At 40.6% G+C, this 24,429-nt stretch overlaps 2 protein-coding genes across 18 annotated transcripts in view; one reads left to right on the top strand and one right to left on the bottom strand.

Annotated features, from left to right (window-relative positions):
- The window catches only part of PRR14L (proline rich 14 like), a 20,902-nt gene extending 4,985 nt beyond the window's left edge, over positions 1-15,917 (bottom strand). The window contains exons 1-8 of one of the 2 annotated variants that reach the window (XM_054844926.1): positions 15,773-15,916; positions 13,864-14,373; positions 12,249-12,330; positions 10,979-11,044; positions 5,305-10,114; positions 1,868-1,936; positions 927-1,095; positions 536-642 (exon numbers count right to left, since the gene is read on the bottom strand). In XM_054844926.1, the coding sequence (XP_054700901.1) occupies positions 536-642; positions 927-1,095; positions 1,868-1,936; positions 5,305-10,114; positions 10,979-11,044; positions 12,249-12,330; positions 13,864-14,328 (5,768 nt within the window). In that variant the 5' untranslated portion in view covers positions 14,329-14,373; positions 15,773-15,916. Of the gene's footprint in view, positions 1-535; positions 643-926; positions 1,096-1,867; positions 1,937-5,304; positions 11,045-12,248; positions 12,331-13,863; positions 14,374-15,772 lie in introns of both variants that reach the window. The other variant, XM_054844925.1, reaches the window with a different exon arrangement.
- Positions 14,955-24,429, top strand: part of DEPDC5 (DEP domain containing 5, GATOR1 subcomplex subunit) — a 46,848-nt gene continuing 37,373 nt past the window's right edge. For 7 of the 16 annotated variants that reach the window (XM_054844936.1, XM_054844941.1, XM_054844933.1 and 4 more), the window contains exons 1-11: positions 16,028-16,126; positions 17,547-17,655; positions 18,399-18,486; positions 19,198-19,244; positions 19,743-19,828; positions 20,612-20,695; positions 21,386-21,435; positions 21,979-22,048; positions 22,390-22,468; positions 23,398-23,459; positions 24,057-24,126. In XM_054844936.1, the coding sequence (XP_054700911.1) occupies positions 17,598-17,655; positions 18,399-18,486; positions 19,198-19,244; positions 19,743-19,828; positions 20,612-20,695; positions 21,386-21,435; positions 21,979-22,048; positions 22,390-22,468; positions 23,398-23,459; positions 24,057-24,126 (694 nt within the window). In that variant the 5' untranslated portion in view covers positions 16,028-16,126; positions 17,547-17,597. Of the gene's footprint in view, positions 15,505-16,024; positions 16,258-16,716; positions 16,773-17,546; positions 17,656-18,398; positions 18,487-19,197; positions 19,245-19,742; positions 19,829-20,611; positions 20,696-21,385; positions 21,436-21,978; positions 22,049-22,389; positions 22,469-23,397; positions 23,460-24,056; positions 24,127-24,429 lie in introns of those variants that run through there. The other 9 variants (XM_054844927.1, XM_054844935.1, XM_054844932.1 and 6 more) reach the window with 7 other exon arrangements.

Genomic DNA, 24,429 nt, shown 5'->3' on the forward strand with positions numbered 1-24,429 from the left:
GCTTTATCAATATCTGGCACTGTGATTGCCCACATTTACACTGAACTAATGTTTCCCTAAGATCATACACCACTAACAAAGAAGAGTCTGTGAAGAACTCCAAAATAATTTGTATCAACAGAACTTCCCAAGAGATCACTTTATTTCACACTGTACTGTAGAATGACTTCTTTTCAGTGTATGTTTATCATTATGAACTTCTTTCTTTAGAAAAATCATTCCATTGCAGCTTAGTTTTTCACATTTTGCCTAAAACCCAGTCAGCAGTTTAGATCCCATAGTCCTTTTTTTATCCTTTCTCACTTGAAAAAAAGTTAGTTATGTTCAAAGACCAATTTCTTTCTTCAGTCTTTTACACAGTCAATACAGCTGTGTCAATCTTTTCTTACAAAAGACGCGAACATCAGACATCACTCAACTGGGAGGGTACAAAATAGTGGTGGTAAGAGAAGCATTTATTGAAATGATGACATTATTATGCAGGAAATGTAAGCAAGAGAAGCTAGCATGAGTCCGTTTACGAGATACTGCTCACCTTTTTGGTTTGGGTAGTCCCATTGGAGTAAGGTTAGGGTCCGGCTTAGGAACAGTTTTCCTGATTCGGATCTGTGAGACTTTCTTTGGCCTCTTTTCTGGCTCAATCTTAAGAAAGAAAAAAGTAAAAGAAGAATGTAAAGTTAAAATGAAGGAAATGACCACGCTAGTCAACAGAATTCCCTTTTATGTTAAGTATACATTATCTATAGAATAAACATTCCTATTTTTTTTGCCACCTTCTTTCTGCTTGAATAAAAGAAAGCAGCAGCAGAGACTAGGACTAGCAGCCTGTTTTCTCTCCTCGTCTTTAACAGTTACTAGTATTATTCAGCAGAAGATGCTTCAAGTTCTGGGGAACCAAGAATCTGAGATATCCAAAACAAACTCACTTTTTTCAGTTCTGTGTCATCTTGGGATCTAAGACAGGCTGGAACAGAAGCATCAGCTTCATCAAGGGCATGGATCTGGAGCTCTGATGCTGAAAGCCTGGGGGGAGATGGTGATGATACTGGAAGTGAGCACGACTTTGGTAACGGAAGAGGGAATGAAGTTTCCAGACTGTAACAGAGAAAGAAGGGAACATATGTAGATTAATACCCAATTTATGCTGCAACAGCATTCCATGCTCTCAGGTGATGGTCCTAAATTGCAACATGGGTAGAAAAAGCAATGCAGTTCACAGAAATTGCCCAAGTGAAGACTTTCTCCAGTATGTACATACAGTCAAAAACTGCTGCAGCCCGCATTGATACTGAAACAAACTAAACTGCCAGTATACTTGAACATGTAATTTTAAACCCACTCTTTTCCTTTTTGTACAGTTAAACTGTTTACAGCTCTATTTAGTAACTACTGATGGAAAGTGATGAATCCTCCTTTTCTGCCAGCAAATTTCTTTGACACAACTTATTTTATTACTTTTTATTCACAGATAAATTTAAAATAGCTTTTATATCTGCCATCGCAACACTGAAAAAGAATAGAAGGAAGTTTCAGCACCTAACGTCCAGTTGCTTAGACAGAAAGAACATTTATCCAAGTAAGGAAACAAACTTCTATAGTTTCATATATTCATTCCATAATAAGTGGCACAACATGGTTGAACATAACAGAATTGTTCTGTGCAGTGATCTATATGGTGTTTGCATTAATGCCCCTCCACACTTCTCCATTACATGATTACAGTTTACTTCACTAACATTTTAATCAGAAAGCTATTCTTGAAGTGAATTGCCAAATGATGAAAGGCAAAATGACATTAAGCAATATCTTTCTGAGAAAGCTTATGATCCCACTACTCAGAATAAATATCAAAGTCCAGGAGACTCACCGTATCTCATGACCTGCAGTCTGTAGTGCTTCCATACTCTGTACAGGTAAGTGCGGTAACATGGCATAGCTGGTTCAAAGGGAGAATGAAAAAACAAAACAAAACAAAGACAGACAGAAATTAGGTCTACGCTATAAAAGAGACAAGGGAAAATTAGTATAAACTGGACTGTAAGACAAAAAATGCTAATATCAGGAATGAGAATGAAAGACTAAAACCATACAAGAACAAGCCACACCTGCCATTTAGTGGACTAAATTTCACTGGCAGCTTGCTAGGGAAATAGTCCTACTTTCACTTAAAAATGGCAATTGTGAGAAAAGGAAATAAGAGCATAGAAAGAGGAGATGACGGTATTAGTCTGAAAGTTGTAATTATTTCTATATTACGTCTATATACTTAATTCAAAACCCCCAGTTTTTAAAATTAAAGTAACCAAAAACCTTGAAGGATTTGGCTACTAAATAAAGTGCATAGTGGCAACAGTAACGAGTGAAAGGAAGGATTTCTATAAGATTAACTCTGTTGTCTCTAACTCCCACAATCTTACTTGAATATTCTTAATCGACCAGAATAATCAAAGGCCTTTCCATAAGGGTTGGTAATTACCATAATTATGTGGCATAAAAGTCAGCACAGCAGCTCTAAGTCCTTTAAAATTAAGCTTTATTTTTGTGCCTACACCATTGATAGCAGAGAAAAAATATCAGTCAGGGCAGCTTTTATTACATTCAACAGCAAATCTTATACTTGCTGTTCTCCCAAACTAACTAAATGTACTTCACTGTTCTAAAGCAAAGAAGTCACGACCAGACTGGAATGCTACAAGAATAAATGAAAACCATCCATGCTGGCAGCACAGATAAGTTCAAATATAAGGAGGTCAGAAAGACCCATTTCTTGTGTTTGTCATTTAATATCAGAACTACAACATTTTGTTTCTCTCAATGTTCCACTCAGTATCCCAGCACTACTGGAACCCCCATGAATAGTGCATCAGAGTCCTCCATGCTAGAGGCAGAGTTTACTGTTTTATGCAATAATAATAATTAAAAAAAATTACAGGGAGAGAAAAAGAAACACTTCAGAAATTTTGAATCCAAATAAGCATTAGAAAAAAGATTTCACTTAAAGAATGCTTTATTACTGACAGTGGAAGTGACAGAAAATTTTTAGGCAGGAGAACTACTCTAGTTCCTTGTTTTCCTGGTTATTAAAAACACTAACAATTAATGAAATAATTTAAAGAGGACAAATCTATTCCAGAAAAAAATGGCCTGCAGAAAACTTGGAGCCACTTTGTAATTTTTCTTATTTTTAACTATCTTAATCAAAACAGGCAAAGATTTTTGTCATACTGGGAGCTGAAAATGCTTTTATACTGCACCAAACATACTTCTTGTATTTATATACCAAACATTTATTTCGTAGGAGATATTTTTTTAGTACACACAAATTTAACAGAGATTTACTGAATTATCCTCTTGTCACTGTTGCTGTTAATACCTTTAAAAAAAGAATTATTAGTTGATTAGAACAGGCTGTCAGTCTTCAGCAAAATGGAATCTAAAAATGGTGTTAAATATTTAAAATGTTAGGTTTTGTTCTTTATGTTGTTTTACAGCCAAACCTTTAATATTAATTTTTGCTTAACTGTTTTAGGAATAGAATTTATTTGCTGCATGTCTTTAAACTTCAGCAAACACTCTTCAACTAAATGCACACCAGAATAACTTCACGTTAAAGAAAATCTGAGCGGGGCAAAAGAATTAAGGCTACCTCAAACATATTTGTAAGGTATTTTAGAGGAAAAAAAATCAGGTTTTGACTATTTTAACTTTGGGTTATTTTTCACTTGAAGTGATAAGGTTTAATTTAGCTTCTCTCCCTTTGGGATAAAGATAATTTATGGCAAAACATTCAGTTTTCAAATTACCCTTTACGTCAAGGAATTAAATCCTCTTATACTTTAGCTAACTGGATATGCTGTAACAAGCTGCCTGGGAGTCTGTACACTTTAGCATTGGAGAAAACACAACAGCATAAGTCAGCTCTGATCTCCCAGTCCAAGAATAACATGCCTTAACAATACAAAATAATAAATTCACCTCATACACAGAAGTAAGTTTTTAAAAGGTGTTTGTTTTGGTTTTAAAGAATGTCTTATTTTTAAGTTTAGTGCTCAAACTGTAGTTTACTGGTATGATTACTTCCAGAGTATCGATTTGTACACTAGAAAATTCATCCTGATATATTGACTCATATGGAATGAAAAAGAATGCAGGTTCAATAGAATGTGCTGTGAAATTGTCTCTATGCCATTATTCAACTTCATTCTTTGAGTGCAAAGAACTCCCAGAATGGAGCAGTACTTTCATAAGCTCACTCACACCTTTGACAGACATTAGAATTTATGCTAACAAGTGATAAACTTTCATACAAAGCAAAATGCAGCATTAGTTATCTGGGAAGATTTTTGGTTATACATATGTCAAGCTATGACATAAGAGAAGCCAAATTCAACAGTTCTCTAGAGACTGCCATATTAAACAAAAGAATTAATCAAATGGACTTTTCTACAGTGCTCATGAGCCTATCCTCTGTCCAAGAATCTCAAGACTGTAAAATCAGGGACTGAACTGCCCCATGTCACTGAGGCACAAAGGGCAAAATTTTTGCTCAAGAGCATGAAAAAAATCCCATAACCGAGCTAGAAACCTTTTCTCTTATTCTGTTTCTTAGTAAAAAAGATCTCGAATGCTGATAAAGTTAAATTAAATATACAGGGTAGATTTCAGTCCTCTTCCCACTCGTAACAAGAATGACATGCACGCAAAAATTCATTACCAACCTGAACTGAAGCTACACTTGCTTGTGCCATCAGGCACAAACTATCAAAAGGCATAACACACATAAAGAGGTTTCAATTAGCACAGAACAGTCATGGAATACAATTAAAAATTTAACTGAATGCCACCCCCACCCCTTAGGATTCTTCCTAATCTGATACTGAGCATTTTACAGTGGTTCCAAGTGGCACTTGTGGCTCAGACCTCTGAAAAAAACTTTCCTACCTCAGAAATCCAGTTGTTCTGCAGTCACTCTGCATAGACCTAATGAAGTAGCTCACCTTTCTGCATTATATATTCTGATGCATGGTGTGTATATTTTGCAAGGGAGAAGAAAATACAGTTAGCCATTCTGCCAAAACAGGATAGTATTAAAGAAGTGAAGGCAAATATATTTTAATTCATCTAACAGACTGTTCCGTAGGGAAGAATCTTCCATGTTGAGCCATTTTTGGAGCAGAATGTGTAGATTTGGAACAGGGGAAACTGACCCTCCAATGCAAGGTGCAATTACCCTCTCCCTCCCAAAAAGGAGCACGTGCATACCCTATACATATTTAATCTCAGAAATAAGTTGATGGGTTTTACCTGTTCTCGATGCCCACACTTGGCTGCCACTTGCAGTGATTGGAATGGAGAGGAGTGATTTCGGAGGGACGGGCAGAAGGACCATGCTGACTCCATATGGATAGTACCCTGCCCAGTGAGTATGGCAATGAAGAGACGAGGTCATCTGATACAGAAGTTGGATACCTTGTCCCTTTCAAACCCTGTGCGAATTGTGATATAAATAGTCTCTGGATGGTAGGAATATGACTGGTTAAGTTTCTTCTTCTTGTCCAAATCCTGTAACATCCAGGGGAAGAAAGTGCTAACACTGTGTGAAGGCCAAGCATGGAGCAACCTCCTCTTCTTTCAGCTACGGCATTTCTTCCATGGTCAGGATGAAGGGCAACAGCCCTTGGGGTTCTTACCGAGAGAGAGGAATGCAGCTCATTATCTAGACTCGAATCTTCCTTTAAAGCTGTTGTATCTGAACAGCTCTGAGACAGCAGAAAAGAGAAAGTCCATTTTGAAGGCGGTGCTGGCATTTCTCCCAAAACTGGTCTGTGATGTACAGAGTGCTGGGGTATAATCCCTGTAAGGTCTGTCACACGACCAGAGTCCAATGTTATGTGAAAAGAAATTGGGAAAACTGGGGTATCCAAGAAAGAGGTTGGAGGCTTGTGGCTCAAGTCTGAAAAAAGTATTTTGGTAGATTCTGCAGGATAAAGTGCCAAAGGCTGAAAGCTGAACATCTTGGTGCACCAACTGTCAGCCCAGCGTGAGTGTAAGTTCCTGTTAATGCAAGAAAAGGCTTCCAATAGATTTTTAGATCTACGTTGGCTGTACCTCTCAGCCACTGGAAGAATTTCAGAAGAATATGGCAGAGGTTCTAAGTTATGGATGCTTTTGGCAGGTGCCAGGAGTTTGCTAGCCATTGCAGACAGCTCGCCCAACAATGCTGGTTCTTTGGTACATTTTCTGAATTTCAAGCTGTTCAACAAATTGCACCTCTTGGCCCTCTGCCTTGGCACATGCACAAATCTCATGGCTGTTTCCGTTTCCATGGTCGGTGGTTTACATGGAAAGTACAAAGATTTGAGAAGCGTGTTTTCCTGCTTAGGGAATAATTCTGGGGGAATCTCAAAAAAAGGTGAACTTCTACTTTTTTTGCCCTTTCTTACAGCTTTTAGTTGATGTGATGTGGGAATTTTTTTGCACGTCCTTCCAGGCTGTCTTTTTAATGGAAGAGGTCCTCTTAGTTTATTTGTAGTTCCAAAGGCACCAGGGATTCCATCATACCCTAAATTAAGGTTCAGGTTATCCACTTCTGAATCCTGAGTCTTCAAAAACTGTGAACTAATAACATCTGTGGTAATCTTTGGCCTTTTGACTTCTTGTAAAGTGCTATGTAGTTCATTTTCACTGCTTCTGACAGCAAAAATCTCCTCTGAAGGACCTTCGAACTTCATATTTCTTAATGTCACCAACTCATTTGAAGAGCTGCATGAGAGTTCAGAACTGTGTGACATACTTGGTTGCAGTGTGATTTTTGCTTCCTCTTGATATCCTGACTTCTGTTCTTCTTGTGCCTTGTCCGACAGATGTACTTCCATCTTCTCATACTTCTTTCGTTTAAGTACCTGACATTTCTCTGTTTGATCAAGTCTCTCTGAACCTAACACCTCATTTTCCTTGGAAACCGAACGAGCTGGTATAGTGTGCTGGCCTTCTGTAATCTCCTTTACATTATCTTTGCTCTGTGCATTTAATTTGTAAGGCACATGTACTTCACTGCAAGTCACACAGTTTGGGGATGATTCTTTGCAATTGTTTGATAGCATATTCAAACATGGATAAGATGTGGGTGTTGCATTATACTGCAATTCTGGTGAAGTTCCTGCTTCAGATGCATCTTCAGCTTGACAGTCACGCACAGTTTCTGAAAGCAGACTGGCACCTGCTAAGTTTGTGAGCTTTGTTGTATTTTTTCTTTCTTTTGAAAGATTACTTAGGTTAGATCTTGGGATTTCTTCCAAAACCTTTTCATAATTCTCAGTACTGAGAGAGAGTATTTTGCTACCAGACTCTTTTGAATCTTCCAACAAGGCCCGCAGACAATCTTCTCCATCAAGAAAAGAATCTATGTGCAATTTTTTTCTAGAGGCTACTTCTCTTCCCATCTCCTCTTCCACACATGTATTCTTCAACTTCTCTCCACAGTGAGTACCTTTTGGTGAGGTCACATTCTTGTCTTTTACAGTTAGCATGCTATGCCCCTCATCTCTCAGACTTTCTTTGCTGTGTGCACAAACTCTTGAGCTTTTTGCACCTTTCAGAAAGCTAGTTGCTGTTTCATTCTCTGAAGATGGAATCTCAGTATTGCTGGCTTTTCTTTTAACAGACATTGTTACAGAAAGAGGTTTTGTCACTGAAGAACCTTTGCTGAAGTCTTCAGCTGAAGATGAATCACAATTATCTATTTGTGTATTCTCAGGCACAAAGATTCCCAAGTTCAGAGCTGATGGTGTTTCTGAATCTGCCTGAGTCTCATTAAAAGATTCTTGGATGTCACTCTTTCTGAAATGGGATAGACCTATACCCTTTTGAGCATTGGTTTCTTTACTAGGCTCAACTGTTAACTGCAAGACAGAGTTATTTAAGATAGGTTTTATTCTCAGACTTCTTTTGTTTTCTGTCTCTGAAAGGACATTCATATTTTCTGGCTTATATGACAGACTCCCATGAATTGATGAGAAGGGCAAAAATCGGGCACTAACTGTATTTTCTGGGTCCTCCACCTCCTCCATCTTTGCCAAAGATTGCTGCGTTTTGTTTCCTGCAAACACCAGCTCTGCCTTCTCTTTTGCACATTTGATGAGACAAACTTGCTGTGAGCAATGTGATTTGCTATCAGAAGAGCTTTCTTCAAGAGTTCCTTTATCTTCTCTTTCACATCCATTCCTGTGTTCTTTTAGTTCAACTGTCTTCTCCTCAATTTGATCAATGATGAAGCCCACGTATCCTGAACGGTCTTCATTTCCAGCACCATTTAAAGAGTCCAAATCTACTACATTCTCCTTTGGAGTTCCTTGAAAACTGTCTTGCTTTGCATACTTATGAACAAACTGAGGCAAGTTGTCACTTGTTTTTAACAGTATCTCTTCACTTTGACTACAACCAATTGACATTTTGTTTTTTTCCACAGTTTGTAAGCCAGTGGTTGGTTGGTTATTTAAACTTTCTAAATGTTGCTTGCTGCCTGGAACTGGGCCATCAAACTCACTCTGACATGCACGACACTGATTTTCCATTGGATGAAGGATCTTTTCTGTTTGGCTAGCATGTTGTGTTTGAATATTCATGTTGCTGATTAACGGACACGTATCACAGATTGAAGCACTATACTCAGAGGTATTAGCTGTGAGCGATGACACTTTTTTCTTCTCAAATGTGCCTACTTCTCCCTTCTTTGGGCCTAATGGAGAGTTGCAAAATCCAAAATTATGAACACAGGTTTTTTTGTTCAAATATCTGACTAATAACTGTTCACTAGTCTTATTTCTCTGATTGCCTTCAGGAGCCTTTGAAGAATCCACAGTTCTTAGTTTATCAAATTCATCTGTCTGGAGAGCACACAGGCCGATTTGTTCTTTTGCCTCATCCCTGTCACAAACAATTTCACTGCCATCTGTTACTTTACAAAGATCAAATTGTTTCATAACCTCCATATTCTTACTTGAAATCTCATCTCCTACAAGGGTAGCAATAGACTTCTCTGCAGTATAAGCTGAGCAAAGCATGGTTTTTCCAGTGGAAATGTCATTTATCCCATGCAGATCTACACCTCTGTTGCTCCAGTCATCTTCAGAAGGAAGAGATCCACATGCCAAAGGGAAGCGTGCTTCTGGAAAGATGACTGCCTTCTTACTATTATATCCAGCTGAAACTTCTCCTTCCAAATTATCATTTTCTTCAATCTTCTTATCAACCTCAACATTAAAAGAATAACTGTTCAGGAGAACATCATCTACACCTGTACTCCCTGATAAAACACAGGAAGTACTGGCAGCTGTACACTGGTCTTTTATACTCTGATTATTACAATTCCATGTGTCACTATGTTCATTTTCTAAACCACTGACCACACTCTCTGTATTTCCCGCTGAAGACTTCATGTTCTTTTGGGAAATTTTGCGTGTCATATTAGGGTTATCAAAAGTCCTGGAACTTACTGAAGACTTGAATTTGTCTTTATGAAGCACAATTTGAGCAACTTGTTCCCCTGTTGTTCCAGAAGCACCAATTGATTCTTTTCCAGATAGATTATCCTGAGCCTTGTCCCTGCTTGAAACTTCATTAGCAGTACAAGGAGGACACTCATTGCAATGAGGTTCTCTTGATTTTTGTGCAACAGGAGGTAGAGGTACATTTAGTGTATAAACCAAGTAAGTTTCTTTGCCAGTGGACAAACTGTCATTACTATCAGCCTCTGTAGCTTCAACTAAACTGCCAGCCAACTCTTCTGATGTTGTATTACTCTCAGATTCCTCTTCAAGCAGTTGTGCCTCAGGTGAATCTTTTTCTAACTTGATACTACGATCCAGACAGTTGTGGCTACTGGGAGGAGAACTTTTACTGGACGTATTATAAAAGCACATGTCTGTCTGCCCAATTTCATGGGAGGCAGTGTCACTCATTTCCATCAACAGACTATTTTCTTTTATCTTATCCTTGCATAGATCACTGACAGAGAAGTGCCACTGGTCCTCTTTCAACTTGTCACCTTCTGATGGGACCATTTTTAATTTTTCTTTTGAGAACTCCTCGGGAGATGAAGCAACAGAACTAAAAACTGAAGAATGACAATGCTCAGAATTAGCACCCTCTTGAGCTTCAGGCCAGCTACCAACTTCAACGTTATCTCCCACAGCAATTTTTCTCCGGACTTCAGCAGCCTCTTCAAATTCAGAGCTGTACAATTTACCTATACTAGCACTTACTTCCCTGTGATCAATTTTAGCACTAGATAATTCTTTGCTCCTTACCACTGAGATCTGCTCCACTGGTACGGATGTGGAGGTTCGATTTTCTACAATCCCAGTTCCATGATCATAATGAGTCTGACTTTTGATGTTATCGGGAAGATATGGTTTGGGGCTTTCATTGATAATTCCATGGACTGCAGTACTATTGTTTTCTAGTGGCATATTTCTAAAGTCCAGATAACAGATGCTTTTCAAAACCGAACTTTTTGTGGAGAGTGTTCTACAACTTTCTATTGATGACAACCTATGAGGTTCATTATGTTTAGGTACAGGACCAGTACAGAAGACATGAGCATTGCTTTCTTCATCCTGCTGATAAGTCTGGCAATTAGCTAGTGATGTACTGAATTCATTAACAGGATTTTGTCTGGGTAACTTTTCTTCTCTAATGTCCAAAATAGAGACATTAACCCCTGGTCTCAATGGCACGGCAGTATGGGCTTTTAACCCATTATATTCATTTGTTTGTTGTGGATGCTCTGTGGCTGATTCAACGTCCGTGACTTTTAAAGGCTCTAAAAAATCTAATGTGCTGGTTCCTGAAACCCCAGCTGTGGCCATGACCGTGTCTACATCTGGGCTTTCATTGCTCTCAGGCGGAAGACCTTTACGCACTCTGTCATTCCTGTATCCTGCTTTACTAAATATCCTAGTCCCATCAGCCTTCATACCTTGTACTTCTTCAGTGAGCTTTGGCAGAGTTTCAGCTGTCACCTGAACATTTGCTTGACTTTCTTCTGCGTAAGAAAAAATAAAGCAAATCAGAACCATATACAAAATTTAGAAGGCATTCAGCTTACAGAGTTCCTTTTAGTATTGTACACAATATTGCATAGTGTTGGTTACCAAAGTGTTTTTAGAAGTGAGAACCGATGCTAGCAATTCTACTACAAGCCTTTAGAAGAAAGACAAACTACCCCACCACAAGCCTAATGTAACAAATGCAATCCTTTTCAAACAGATATTCCCCATGAGCAGCAGGCATCCAAAGACCTCAGATTCCTCTAACTAGGTGCAGTGCAGGTCCTATACCTCAATACGTAGGAAGTCATGGCCAACATCATAATGCTTATTTGTAACATCAAAGCTCAACATAGCTGGTTACTTTATCTGCTCTATCCTAGAAATATGGCTACGCATTGAGCAGCCACCTCCACTTCTTCTTCCTTGTAATTTTTGTCAGTAAGTCAGCCATGGGAGGACAATGCATCTCTCATTCTGTCCAAGCAATTATGATTATTAATAAACTTTTTGTAAAATCATGAAGAAGCTGCTAATTAAAAAAAAATACAGTTACTGTAGAATAGCTCCATATTCAAAACTTTACAGGGAACACATTCGCTCAGACTTCTGCACATCTTTTTCATATTTTCTACTAAGGACCAAGACTAGATGGCATTCTTCAACTAAATACAAATTTTGGTTATGAGAGCAAGGAGGGAGAAAGAAAATAATTGCTAGATGCAAGCAAAGTGACCAAAGCATCTGGAGCTAGAAGATTACAGATCATAATGAAATTAAGAATTAGTTTTGTTGCCCTCTTTCTTTAGATTCTGCACTTTTTATTAGAAAGTGAATGAGTGAATGAGTCATACTTTTTCACATCTTTGCTATTACTGCTCTCATATAATCCAGCTTTGAAACAAAAGGAAATGCAAAACATCTGCTATTAACAATACCTTCTGCTTCGGCATCAATAAGTATTTAAATTAAATAACTAAAACATGTCTTGTACATAAAAGGTCTTCAGGAAAGTACACATGCTGTCAGGAAAAAGCAGAAGATTAAGTTTTCGTATTGTTCTAGCTATGCAAGGCAATAGTTTTTACTGTAAAGCAAAATAAGTGAGCTCTCCTACAGTCACTCATCAATTTTAAATCAACAAAAAGGAACCTGGGAAGAAGCAGGGGGTAGATAGGGATGTACAACTAAAATACGCACCTCTGTTCTTCAGGGATCCTGCTATTTCAGTGCAACAGGTTCTTGAAGACCTCACCTCATGCTGGTTTAAATAGGGGTCCTCCTGCAACACAACAGAAATATTTGTGGAGATTGATGGATTTTCTGAAACATTTAGCATGTTTAGGGACCGTACCTGCTCAGCTAGATTCGTTCTGAGTAAGAAAACCACCAAGAAACCTCACAACATATCAGCCCTTGCACAGAGGCAGCCTTGCATTGCAAGTGGCTCGCACAAGCACTTGTCATTCCTTTCTGATCCTATCAATCACCATCATCTCACCATTAAACAATGATGCATCCATGAAAGATTTGTATTTAGCAGCAGTGAAGTCTTGTAATGCAAGCAGCTAAAATGTAAGCCGCTTAAAATGCAAATTGCTGCAAATTTGAATTAGAAGAATAATCCAGTCTCCAAGTCTATCTCACATCCCCCAACCATTACTGTACACCTCTGGTAAGAGGCACGCTTTTTCTGATCTTTATTATAACTTGCCTTCTACCACTCCTTCCCTTGGCTCAAAAACAAACCCAGGAACAGACGACCTAGGGCTACTTGCAAAAAAAACCCCAAGCCAAACCAACCCAAAACCCTACAACCGAACTACTACATTTTGAAATATGTGAAAATTCATCTTTGATAACCGAATGACTATGGAAAATTTAATTAATTTTATTTTCATACACTTTCAAATAAACCAAACAGGTATCAAAATCCAGAGGTAAAACCACAAAGTATTTTAGTATTATGCAACATCCAGTAATTAGAGTAAAACACACACCTATGCACCTTATCCAGATGTTTGCTGCCTGGTACGCGTTCAGTCACAATACTTTTTTTCTCTCCTATGTTCTTTCGGGATGCGTGAAAACTATTTACAAACTAAAGAAAACTTATCAAGAAAGTCACTAAAAATCTCAATTTCTAAATAGTTTTTATGACTTGTCAGTTTTTAATAGAGTATTTTTAGCATATTTTTCAGTAGCCTGTGCCTAGAAATAACATTTGTATCATCAGTGTTTGCTAGAGGGGAGGGAAAAAAAAAAAGCCATGACCATGCAAGTGTCTTGTTTTGAAAGAGGAAACTAACAGTGATTTCTCCTCCAATTACAAACAATAATTCTAAAAATGAAGAATAAACTTTATTTTTAGGTTAAAAACTGAAATACTAAACTGGAGCCCCCTGTAGCGTTATAATACTATTACCAGACTGAAATAACTATTATTTCGTGATTACTACCTTGACTGGGGATGACAGTACTGGTAGAACATGCTGTACCCACAAAACATGGATACTGGGCAAGGAGTTGTTCCTCTTCTCCTTTTTAGTCACCAGTCAGTTTTGTTCTTCATTCTGTTACATAGCTGCCTCACACCATTCCAACAGTATTTAAGAAAGCGAAAAGCCTGATATTTTAAAATACTGTTGGTCTACTGAGGTACAGTTAATTTCTCACTGGACCCATACTAATCCAAATTATGACACATATGCCAGAAGACACAGATAAGAAATAGGAAACCACACGGACAAACGTCTCTGCCTCATCACTCTAGCCCTAAACTCAAAATATCATGCAGGGATGAATTTTTGCTTACTTGTTTTGACCAGCTTTCCCCAGGCGTTACAGCACAGCATTCAGCATGACACTCCTCAGCACCTCGTGCCTCTGTGTCTTCTTTCTGGTATCCATCACTACAACAGTCTAATTTCCTAAAGTTTCTTTTTTTGTTTTTTTCATTGCCTTCAAGGTCTCCAGCCTTTAGTAATTCTTCAGTAAGGGATTCTGCTGGCCCTTGAGAAATCACCTTGAGCACATCACTCAAATCCTCTGTCTTCTGGCAAAAGTTTTCTACTCCAGAAGTCCTATGATGCTCAGCTGACAGACCATCACTGTGTGCTAGCACAGGCATGGATACATCGGAATTCACATCTAATCCAACATGAGGCTCTGATACAGCCATAAGTTCAGTGGAGATGCTCTCCGGCAGTCCAGTGTACAATTCCTCTATTACAGCAGATACAGAAGAATCAAGGAGAGATTCCACCCCAGATGATAGCATCAGGGCTATTGAGGATCGGTTGTCCTGAGCTTTTCACAGTTTACCCTAAAAACAAAAGCAGCGTTAAATCAATGTAGGTAGAAGTCATCTCTAGATTAAAAGAATAGTTTCGTTCTTCAAGATTAAAGCATATATATTTAAGAAAGATACTTCCAAATAACTTTTTAAGGAAGGAGTCAAGAAATGTTTGAGTATCTAAGCAAATGCTTCATTAACAAAGGAAGAGAGTATGGACAAATAGGCATTCCCAAGCCTCATTTTTACATTCAAGCGTCTCCTTACAGATAGAACCTCATCTTCTGGAAAACCTGAAAAGCGACTATAAAGCAAATTGCTAGGGCTTGTATTAGATATACTACTCCTTAGCTAAAACTAAAGCATCATTTGTTTTCCTGTGATTTTCTTAAGTTTCTAATCTTTGGGGGAAAAAACCTCAAAACTTTTCTTCATGTGTTTTCTGCCTCAATGGAATGTTTTCTAAGACATCATCCATCATATACTGTGCCTCATAGCTTCTCTTGTGTAAGTACCTGACAAGCTGTACATAGGATGCATTGCACCGGCACTGCTTTTCCACAGAGCCCTGGTACCGGTGTTGGGATCCTCCAGCCCAGAACTGGAGGCACCGCTCCCCGGCTGGCTGCTTTGCCGGCGAGAGAACGCACATCACAGCAGAGAGGAGTTCTGACCGATCTGACATAAGTGCCATCGGCATAATGAAAACCTTGACGTGAAAACGCTACAGTCTAATGGCTCCTGAAGGTATATGCATAAACAGGAATGGCTAAGCCAGGTTTGTAGAGAAGCAGCAGTTACCCGGTTTACCAAAACACGGGCTCCTTAGTCCAGCGTTGATCTCCCTGCTCCTTAAGCGAAACCAGCCTACAAAGAACCACACTTCACCTGCACAGCCTTACGGGAACACGCCAGGACAACGGTCTGTAGGCAACGATCACCTTTCGAGCGACACGGCCTGATCCCGGCCACGGTGCGGGAGCGCTCCTTTGTTCGAAGCGCCACGGACAGCCTCAGCCCCGAGCCCTTCTCCTTTCGAGGTGGAGACCCCCGCTTCGTCCGCGGACAGCGGCGGCCCGACAGAGGCGAGATCCGCTACGCCCGTCCCCGGTGGTCCCCACCCGCCCCGAGGCAGCGCACCGGAGGAGGCCGCCACTCTCGGTAATTATGCAACCGCCGGTGCCCGGCAGGGAGCGGGCTCGGTCCGGCAGAGCCCCCGCTGCGTCGCGCCCGGGCAGGGCAGGGCAGGGCAGTCCCCCCTGCAGCGCCTCGCCCCGCCTCACCCCGGGGTGCCGCTGCCGAGCCCCACCGGTGGCGGCAGGCGGACGAGGCGGGCCCGCACCGGAGACCCTCCCTCCGCAGCACGACGGCGGCAGCGGTCCGCACCCCCGCAGAGCCCCCGTACCGCCCCGAGCTCCGCTCCCATTACCTCAGCGGCAGCGGCCGCCAGCCCCGCTTCTGCCCGCACCAGCCGTGCCGTGCCGTGCCGCCCCCTCCGTCCCCGGTCACATCACTTCCTCATCCGGGCCCGCCGCCCGCCCGCTCAGGCTGCGCGCCGGGCCCAGGCAGCCGTTGCTGTTGGCCCCGCCTCCGGTGCCCGCGCCAGGCCCGTCCCTCGGCGGGGGTGACCCGGCCCGGCCCGCTCCCTCCTACCCGTCTCGGTGGTGGTTGTCACGTGCTGGCGCGGCGGCCCCGGATGCGGAAGTAGTGAGCGCTGCTCGAAGCGTCTCGTCGGGACGGTGCCGCTGCGGCCGGCCGCCGGCGGGGGACACGGGACCGGGAGGTCAGGGCCCCGCGCTTGTCCCTCGCCCCGCTCTGCGGCCGCTGGAACGGGTGGGGGCTGCGCTCAGGCCCGCCGCAGCAAGGTTGGCTCTGGTGGCGCTGCTAGGGGGCTGGCTCGTCCCGCGGCGGCCGGTGAGCGGCCCGGAGCGTTGAGGCTGCGCGGTGTCCCCCTCCCCGCCCCATTCCCCTTCCCCTGGGGCTGGCGGGGCTCTGGCGCGGGCTGCCGCGCTGCTCGCTCCGCGTTACCGCCTCCCTTGAGGGTAGCGGCCCCCGCCGAGCCCCGCTGCTGCCAGACCGCCCCTAGCAGCTGCTCCGGGGGAGAAACTCGGCCGTCTTACTTTGCTCCTAACTCAGTTTTGTGGACCTGCACCTGAAGAAACGCAGGCGTGGCCATAGCTGGGCTAATGGCCGTGACCGTGGGAGCGGGCCGTAAATGCATGGAGTTTTCTCGCTGTCCTTTTCACCCGTGCGGGGCAGCAGGCGCTTTCCTGCGGCGCTCTCGGTGCGAGTCCTGCCGTTACACGCTGCTGCCGAGCGCCTGTTTCTTCCAGACCCGCATCCATTACAAGTTTAAAGGTTTTACAGAGTTTATTTTAACAAACTTTGGATGTACGGGTTTTTTTTCCGCACCATGCCTTTATAGCTCGGTAAATGAATTGACTTTCTGGAAAGCACATCTGCAAGCTCAGTACTTTGGTCTATTTGAAAGGCACACTTATAAGTTCCTCTGCGTTTTGATTTGGTGTAAGAGTACAGTTGCAACAAATATAACTAAAAGAGCTTATATTTTAATTTAATAATGTGGCTATAGTTTTATGAAGAAAACCTTTTTTTCTACTGATAATTTCCGGTTTAAGTGCACTTCTAAAAAGAGTAAATTGTAAAAGTAAAGGTTCTCCGTTGAAATATGCTCTATTTTAAATGAAAATGGCAGGCAGAAAAAAATGCGGCGGTTGATGCAGTTAAAGTAATGCAAAGCAGTGCCTCAAACTGAGATGTCTGCACGGCCCTCTGCGTCTGTAGCGCTGCCCTCTGCTGGGCACGGCTCGGCTGCCTCGGTGTGAAATCACCCAGTCGTGGATTCTGGTATCTTTGGAACACGTAGAAAAAGACGTGTGAAAAAGATGGAATGACAAAAAACAGGATAGAATTGGCAGTGGGCATAAGTCTGGGTATTCATTTCAATGCATTTAACACAAGGTTCGGAATTTAGGTTTAGACGGCGGTCCTAGCTCTGACAGGAGTGCTTGTAGAAGGAGTTGTTACTGAACTTTTAGTCTGATATTTATTAAACTTTGTAATGTGTCTGCCTTTCAGGTGGGGCATTGGCTATGTAGTGGTATGACATCCTTTGTTCATGCACAGAGCATAAAGAATGGGTTTGTAATGACAAGAGATCTGTGGTTTCATTTCCATATTAGATATGCAAGATGTCTTCAACTCAAAGCAGCTGAGAAGAACTGGAATTCAAGATGAGAACTAACAAGGTGTACAAGCTCGTCATACATAAGAAGGGTTTTGGAGGCAGCGGTCAGTATCTCCTGGTTCATAACTGAGATCAGCACTTTCTTACTTAATTAAAGCAATTAACCAATTTATTGGTCTTTTCCAGTGAGGATGGAACTTTGACTTTACAAGCAGTATTAACCAGTCAGAGTTTGGAGAGCTCTTTTTTAATAGCAAGATACAGCAGAATAAAATTGCATTTGTCAGAACAGAATGAGATCATACCTATAAAATCAAATTGCTTTATTCTGCCTCTTCCCCTTTTGTTATGTCACTTTTGTTTTAACTTTGTATTTTAGTCACTCTTAATAAGTGACAGACAAGTCAGTGACTTGTGACTGCGTGTAGATGTGTTTCTGTGTTCTAAGAAAAATGTCATTTATTTGATTGTTCCGTACTTCTAGACTTAAAATCATAGTATAATAAACCTTGTTAAGATTCTATAGATATCTGCTTTCCTGCTGATGCTTGTTATATGAAAAATACAAAAGAAGAGTCTGCTTGCCTAATTAAGGCATGCTCTTTTACTGAACAAATCTTTTGTGAATGCTCTGTGATTTGAAAGAAAAGGTTTTGCCCACAAGAGTGCCCAGACTGAAGTGGCTGGATAGGAGCACTGTCGCGTAGTGAATATAATGCATTGCTGACATGTTAATCCTGGGCTAGTGTATTAACGTGGAGTAAGTTATTGCATACGAATGTGCAGCCATCTGTGTCTGGTATATATCTGTTCATTGCAGTTTTCCTCATTCGTTTGTGTCTTGCAGATGATGAACTGGTGGTGAATCCTAAAGTATTTCTTCAAATCAAGCTGGGAGATGTTGTGGAAATTGCACATCCCAATGATGAATACAGGTGAATTCTCTTTTTGCCGATATCAGTCAGGTGTGGTTAGAGCACTGAAAAGGCGTGTTCATGTGCAGTGGCTTCTAGAGTGAGAGGCTCTTATTGCTGGTATAACTTTGCTTCAGGATGCTGCTGTGTTTTTTTTTCTTCCTGAAGAAGAGTAAAGGGGATAACTATAGCTGGAGCTGTTCCTTGAATTTTGTGGAATTCTTTGTGTTTGGCGTTAGTTTGCTGACCTTCCATAGGGCAAGCAGCACCTGAATATAAAATCTACAATGTCTTTATCCTCTTTATAGAGCTACTGTTACCTAATGGTTATTCTTCCACCCTGTAGTATATCCTAGGCAAAATTAATGCTTCCTGGCCAGCTATAAAAACATAAACCTTCTTATATGAAGGTGTTCATCCTGTAGCCCTGTATTTGGCTTATCTGAAAAGTAGGAGTATACTTATATGAGTTTCTGAGAAGTTCCTGTGTGACTTGCTTTCCCATTTAGAGTATCATCTTTACCTAAAGAGTACCTTGTAATTATAATAGGTATAAAGAACAAGACAGGATGACAGGCAGAAAGGATGATGGATGAAACTTTCCAGAAAATATTAATGTTTCTCTTTAGCTTATCGCATGTTCTGTGTTACTAAATAGTTTTGAGATAGTGATTTACCAGAGTAGACTTGGTATTTCAACTTGTCTACCTTTTTTTCTCTTTTGTATGCTAGCCCCCTGCTTCTACAAGTGAAGTCACTTAAGGAAGATTTGCAGAAAGGTAAAACCCTAGACTTGTAGTATGCTTAGTAAAATAAAATCATAGACAAAGATTATGTGATTGGGCTGTACCTGTGATTGACTAATGCATATATTTTAACTTTGTAAGAAAAGCAATGCTTTGTCTATTTAGGAATGGAAGGATTATAATTTTATTAGAAAATGAATAGCCAATTTAAAATCTGTTTTTTGTTGAGTAATGTGGGGTACAGTTTAAACAAAATTGGCTTTTTAGCCTTAAATTTTTGTTTCTGTGTTCTCTGACCGGTTGTATATCTCTTCTTGCAGGAATTAATTAAGCCTACACTTTGAATTTATCTTGTCTACTTTGATTTTAACAACTCTTAAATTGGACCATAGCTGAAAAGAAGCTGTTGTCTTTTGCTGAGGGCCTAAGTGTTTCATGACAGTCTCGCTGTATTGCTTTTGTACTTGTAAACCACTTGAAACCTTCTGGGGATGTTAACTTCTCTGTTGTCCTTTCTCATTTTTGTGGCAGAAACTATAAGTGTGGATCAGACAGTTGCACAAGTGTTCCGACTGCGGCCATACCAGGACGTCCACGTGAATGTTGTTGACCCAAAGGTGGGTGGCTTTGCAACATTTTTCCATTTGTCCCTTCACTTAGCTCAAATCAGAGCCCTATGAATTTCCATCTGCAGTAGTATTGCGAAAAAAAAGGCATTTCTTTTTTTATTGAAAAGTATTTAGCCTCCTTTCCGAAGAAAATGAGGCTTGGGCAATTGAACTATTTGTTTGTTGTGCATCTCTTTATTCTCTCCCTACCATCCCTGCTTTCTTTTTGAAGTTTATGGACCAGCTTCAACACAGCCTTACAGAAATTTAGAAATTTCAAATATCTTTAAATTCCTGAAATTCTAGATAACCAGGCAGAGTAAAGAGAAACAGTATGTGGCCTAGTTAAAAGAAGAGCCATGGTGTGGACTTGCATTATTTGACACCAGAGAGACTTGTAAGAGAGGCATCTCTTGTAAATGCCCCAACTAGAAAAGAGCTTCAGACAGAGCTTACATTCAGCACAGGGCAAAAATCTGCAGGAAATGAGGCTTCCCTAATGTCATGAACAATGGAAGGAATTTGTTTTACTTGTGCTTCCAATTTGCACCAAGACTTGTAGCACAGACTGAGTCCTTGGGCTTTTTCTGGTCACATTGTGCATCACAGTAGTTCCAGGTACACACACAACTTTGGCAGTTATTCTTCCCTCTTGTCTTGCGTCTGTTAGGAGTATTGACTTGCTTTAAAATGGCTCTCCCTGTACCATTTGGTTCTTAAAAGAATAGAATGAAGTGTACTACTTAGAAACAACCAGTAAAATCTTAGCACTGTTTTTCTTCTGTTTCCCAGGAGGTGACCTTGGACTTGGTGGAGCTGACCTTTAAAGATCAGTATATCGGGCGTGGGGATATGTGGCGACTGAAGAAAAGTTTAGTAAGTCCTCTACTGTCCTTGTGTAGGGTGGAGGAGATTATGTACCTTTTTCTTTTGCTTGCTGTAAAAGAAAATAAGCATTTTACAAAATACAGAAAACTGGGGATGAGACCCATGTCAGCAACTCTTGGGAACTCGTGCTGCAAGTACTACATCAGAGTTCAGGAAATGGATGTAAATGTGTTAAAGAAAAAAATAGTCCCATCATTTCCTACTCCATTGAGTAATATTAATTACTGCCTTCAACACTGAAAATGCTGTTGAGGGTTTTTTTTCTCCTTATATTCTGAATTTTAATGATTTATTTATTACCTTTGGAAGGAATTGAATCCAAATGTTTTTCAAGTAGAAGTGTGCTGAAGTATCCCCTCTCTGATAGTACCACTTAATAAGCACCTATTAGAATTCTTTTGTTTTTGCATCTCTGAAGTGCAGTCTTTGGCTCTTATAAGGGCAGCAAATTAGACAAATGAACCCAATAAAAGCTCATACGTCTTAAAAATTATTTTCTGTTGTCTGTTGCAGAGGTTCTGTAGGCTGAGGCATTAATAGTAAATATGCTCAGTGGTTTTTGTGATTTTTATGGCAGAAGTCACATGTTTGAGAATGAATGTTTTGGACTTTTTTATAAATTGGTCTGCTCGCTCTGAGCCTACTGTGCTTTTAACACCTGTAACTATTCTTTCTTAGGTCAGCACATGTGCATACGTCACCCAAAAAGTTGAATTTGCCGGTATCAGGTCAGTGACTCCTCTGAAGGCTTACTGTTGCTTATGATTTTAAATTAATGAGTCCAGAATATCCGATTGGAGACCCTTCTCTGGATAATCCTTCATGTTTTATTGTTCTCTGACTCTTCCACACATTTCTGTCTGCACCATGGGGTGGGGGAGGGCTTCTATCTGATCCAGGATAGAAGAAACTGATAGTTGGACAGCCAGCCACATATGTTGCTTCTGATGAATACCAAATAATTTTCCTTTTACCTCTTAAAATATTCCTGGCCCCCCCCCCCCCCCCAAGATGTATTAATAGTTCAGATGAGCGTTACTTCAGTTGCTGTTGAGATGAGAAAGGGACAAGAACATGTGCAGATGCAGAGGGAAACAACTGTTTGACTTCTTTTGGATTAAAGATCAGATTTTAACCAAATAAACTTCTAGTCTGTCTTCAAGTCATCCTTGAATGCACATTTTGGTACATCCCTTATTTGCTTACATACTGATTCTCTCATCTTCATGTTCACTCTGGTTAGCAAATACTCTGCACTCCTTTTCTTCCAGGGCGCAGGCAGGTGAACTGTGGGTAAAGAATGAGAAAGTCACTTGTGGATATATCAGTGAGGACACCCGGGTAAGATTTCAGAGAACAGGGGAAAGGAATTTTTTCCTTTCCTTGCTGGGTTTCTTGTAATTCTATCTTGCTTGCAGATGTCTATGGATCATTTGAAATGGCTGTGTTATAAGGTGAAGAATGGCAATCAATTCAGGAGAATGAATGCTTAGTAGAGTTCAACTCTTTGGCGCTGGCAGCACTAGGGATTACTCAGGCTGTTGAAATGCCATCTTGATAGAGGGGAAATTCCCTATGATGCAGTGGGCACAGTCATATAATTTGCTCTATAGTTAGCTTCTGCATTTGGCCCTTTTAGTGAATGCACCTTGTTTTAAATAACGTCTTTCATTCCTTTGCAGGTGGTCTTCCGCTCCACTTCTGCCATGGTTTATATTTTTATCCAGATGAGCTGTGAAATGTGGGATTTTGATATTTACGGTATGTAGGTAACTGACCTGCCTGATTGTGAATGGCAGCAGCTATCCTTCCTGTCCCTACTAGAAAACTGCCACTACTATTTATTTCTGCCATGACTAGAAAACTAAAATATCCCGCCTTTGGCCTAGGCAGTGCTCTGAGGTGCGCTGTGGTGCCACCTTAGATCCTTACTTGCAGTGCTACGTTTTCGTGTCTCCTGGGTGTTCCATAATTTTCCTGTCCCTCCTGTAGGGCCTGAGTATTATTATCTCAGTGGTGAAATCAAGGGGACCAACTGACTGTGAACCTTGGAAAGGTTTTCTGTGGATATTAATGTCTTTGGTGATGAGGGCAGGTGCGAGCCTGTGTGAACTCTGAAACTGGAAGTGTATGGAAGTCCTGTGCAAAGAGGACCTTGATGTTTTAGATTTCTCTTCACTTTGGCTTAGTGAGGAAGCAAAAACCCTGCCTTAGCCCAGGTAGAGTCAGCTAGAAGTATAAAAACTGTAGTCATTAAGAATGAGTCACTTCTCTGTGACACTGTCCTATTTTTTTCTGGCTTAATTCTTTAGCAAACCTCTTGCCACTTCCTTTGACCATGTGTTTAGGCATATGTAACTGGGCAACTATTCAAAACTGAGCAGGGGATCAGTTGTGCGTACTATGTCTAAAAGATAGTACAGATGCTTTCCCAGCATGATGCGAATGTGTTGGGAAAATGAATTTAAAAGTCAGATCCTTTTGACAGTAAGAGTCTTGTTTACATTCTCTGAAACATAGTCATGCTTTTTAATCTTGTTATCATCTTTGCTTTAGTGATATTAGCATTCATTATGCACACAGCTGCTCTGATTCTAATAAAAATAATTGTCCTAGAATCTCAGGGTTAATATACCCCATAGTTGAAGTAACTGGTGCTATTTGATGCTTTGGAAATGTTTACTTTGCAGGGGACCTATACTTTGAGAAAGCTGTGAACGGTTTCCTTGCTGACCTCTTCACAAAATGGAAGGTAAATAGCTGACTGAGTTCATCGTGTTCTGAAAGAACGAGTCACTGCCATCTTAATGAGCCCTTTGATGTGCCAGCTTGAGGAAGACCCTTCATTTCACGCATTTCCTTTCCAGGGGGTGGCCAGTGTGCTCCTTACAGTTTAATTCCATTGCATACATTAACACTGTAACTGTTTAATGAAGTTTTAGGTTTTTATTTCCCTGGAGTTGTTAGGGGTATCTCTCTAAACAGTAATAAATATCAAATTGCCATGAGTATGTATAAACAAATTGAGTCAACTCTCTTTATTTTTTAAACAAAAATCTTGTATCTTGACAACTACAGAGAGGACTTTCTTTAGAGACTAGTGGAGAGTGCTCCTGTTAAATGTGATATAGCCTAGAAGCACAGACTCTGCAGGACAGACCATTGTGTTATTTCACAGAGGCATATGCAGTACTCATACAGATATATTAATACAGCAGTTTACCTTTTTCTAGTTACCTTTGGTCCTAGGTGTGAGGGGAAAGAGGGTGTTACTATATGTGTTTATACACAGGTTTCTACTAATTGTGATGCTTAAGGTTTTCTTTTTTCATCTGTTCTTCCTGGACAGGAGAAGAATTGCAGCCATGAAGTGACAGTGGTTCTATTTTCTAGAACATTTTACGAAGCAAAATCTATAGGTATGTAAATTCTGTATTTTCATGTTTCTGTTTTTAAGCCTATCTCCTTCTCTCTTGAAAGTTGGTCACAGACTGCCAGTGACTTTTCTCCCCTATTTTTTTATGCCCGTGTCCAAAGTATTCCCTACCAAGTGGATAGACAGCCATTCTTATGAAAGTACTGCAGTGACAACCTTACGTAGAAGAATATATGGCAAATTTTCCTCATTGTACTCAAGCTGTCATACTGTTTTACAAGCAATTTTAATATTGTGTGGGAGATCTGATATTTCTCAAAGTGTTTGTTTTTTAATGGAAGTAACA

This window comes from Grus americana, chromosome 16 (genome assembly GCF_028858705.1).
Source record: "Grus americana isolate bGruAme1 chromosome 16, bGruAme1.mat, whole genome shotgun sequence".
NCBI classification, from domain to species: domain Eukaryota; kingdom Metazoa; phylum Chordata; class Aves; order Gruiformes; family Gruidae; genus Grus; species Grus americana.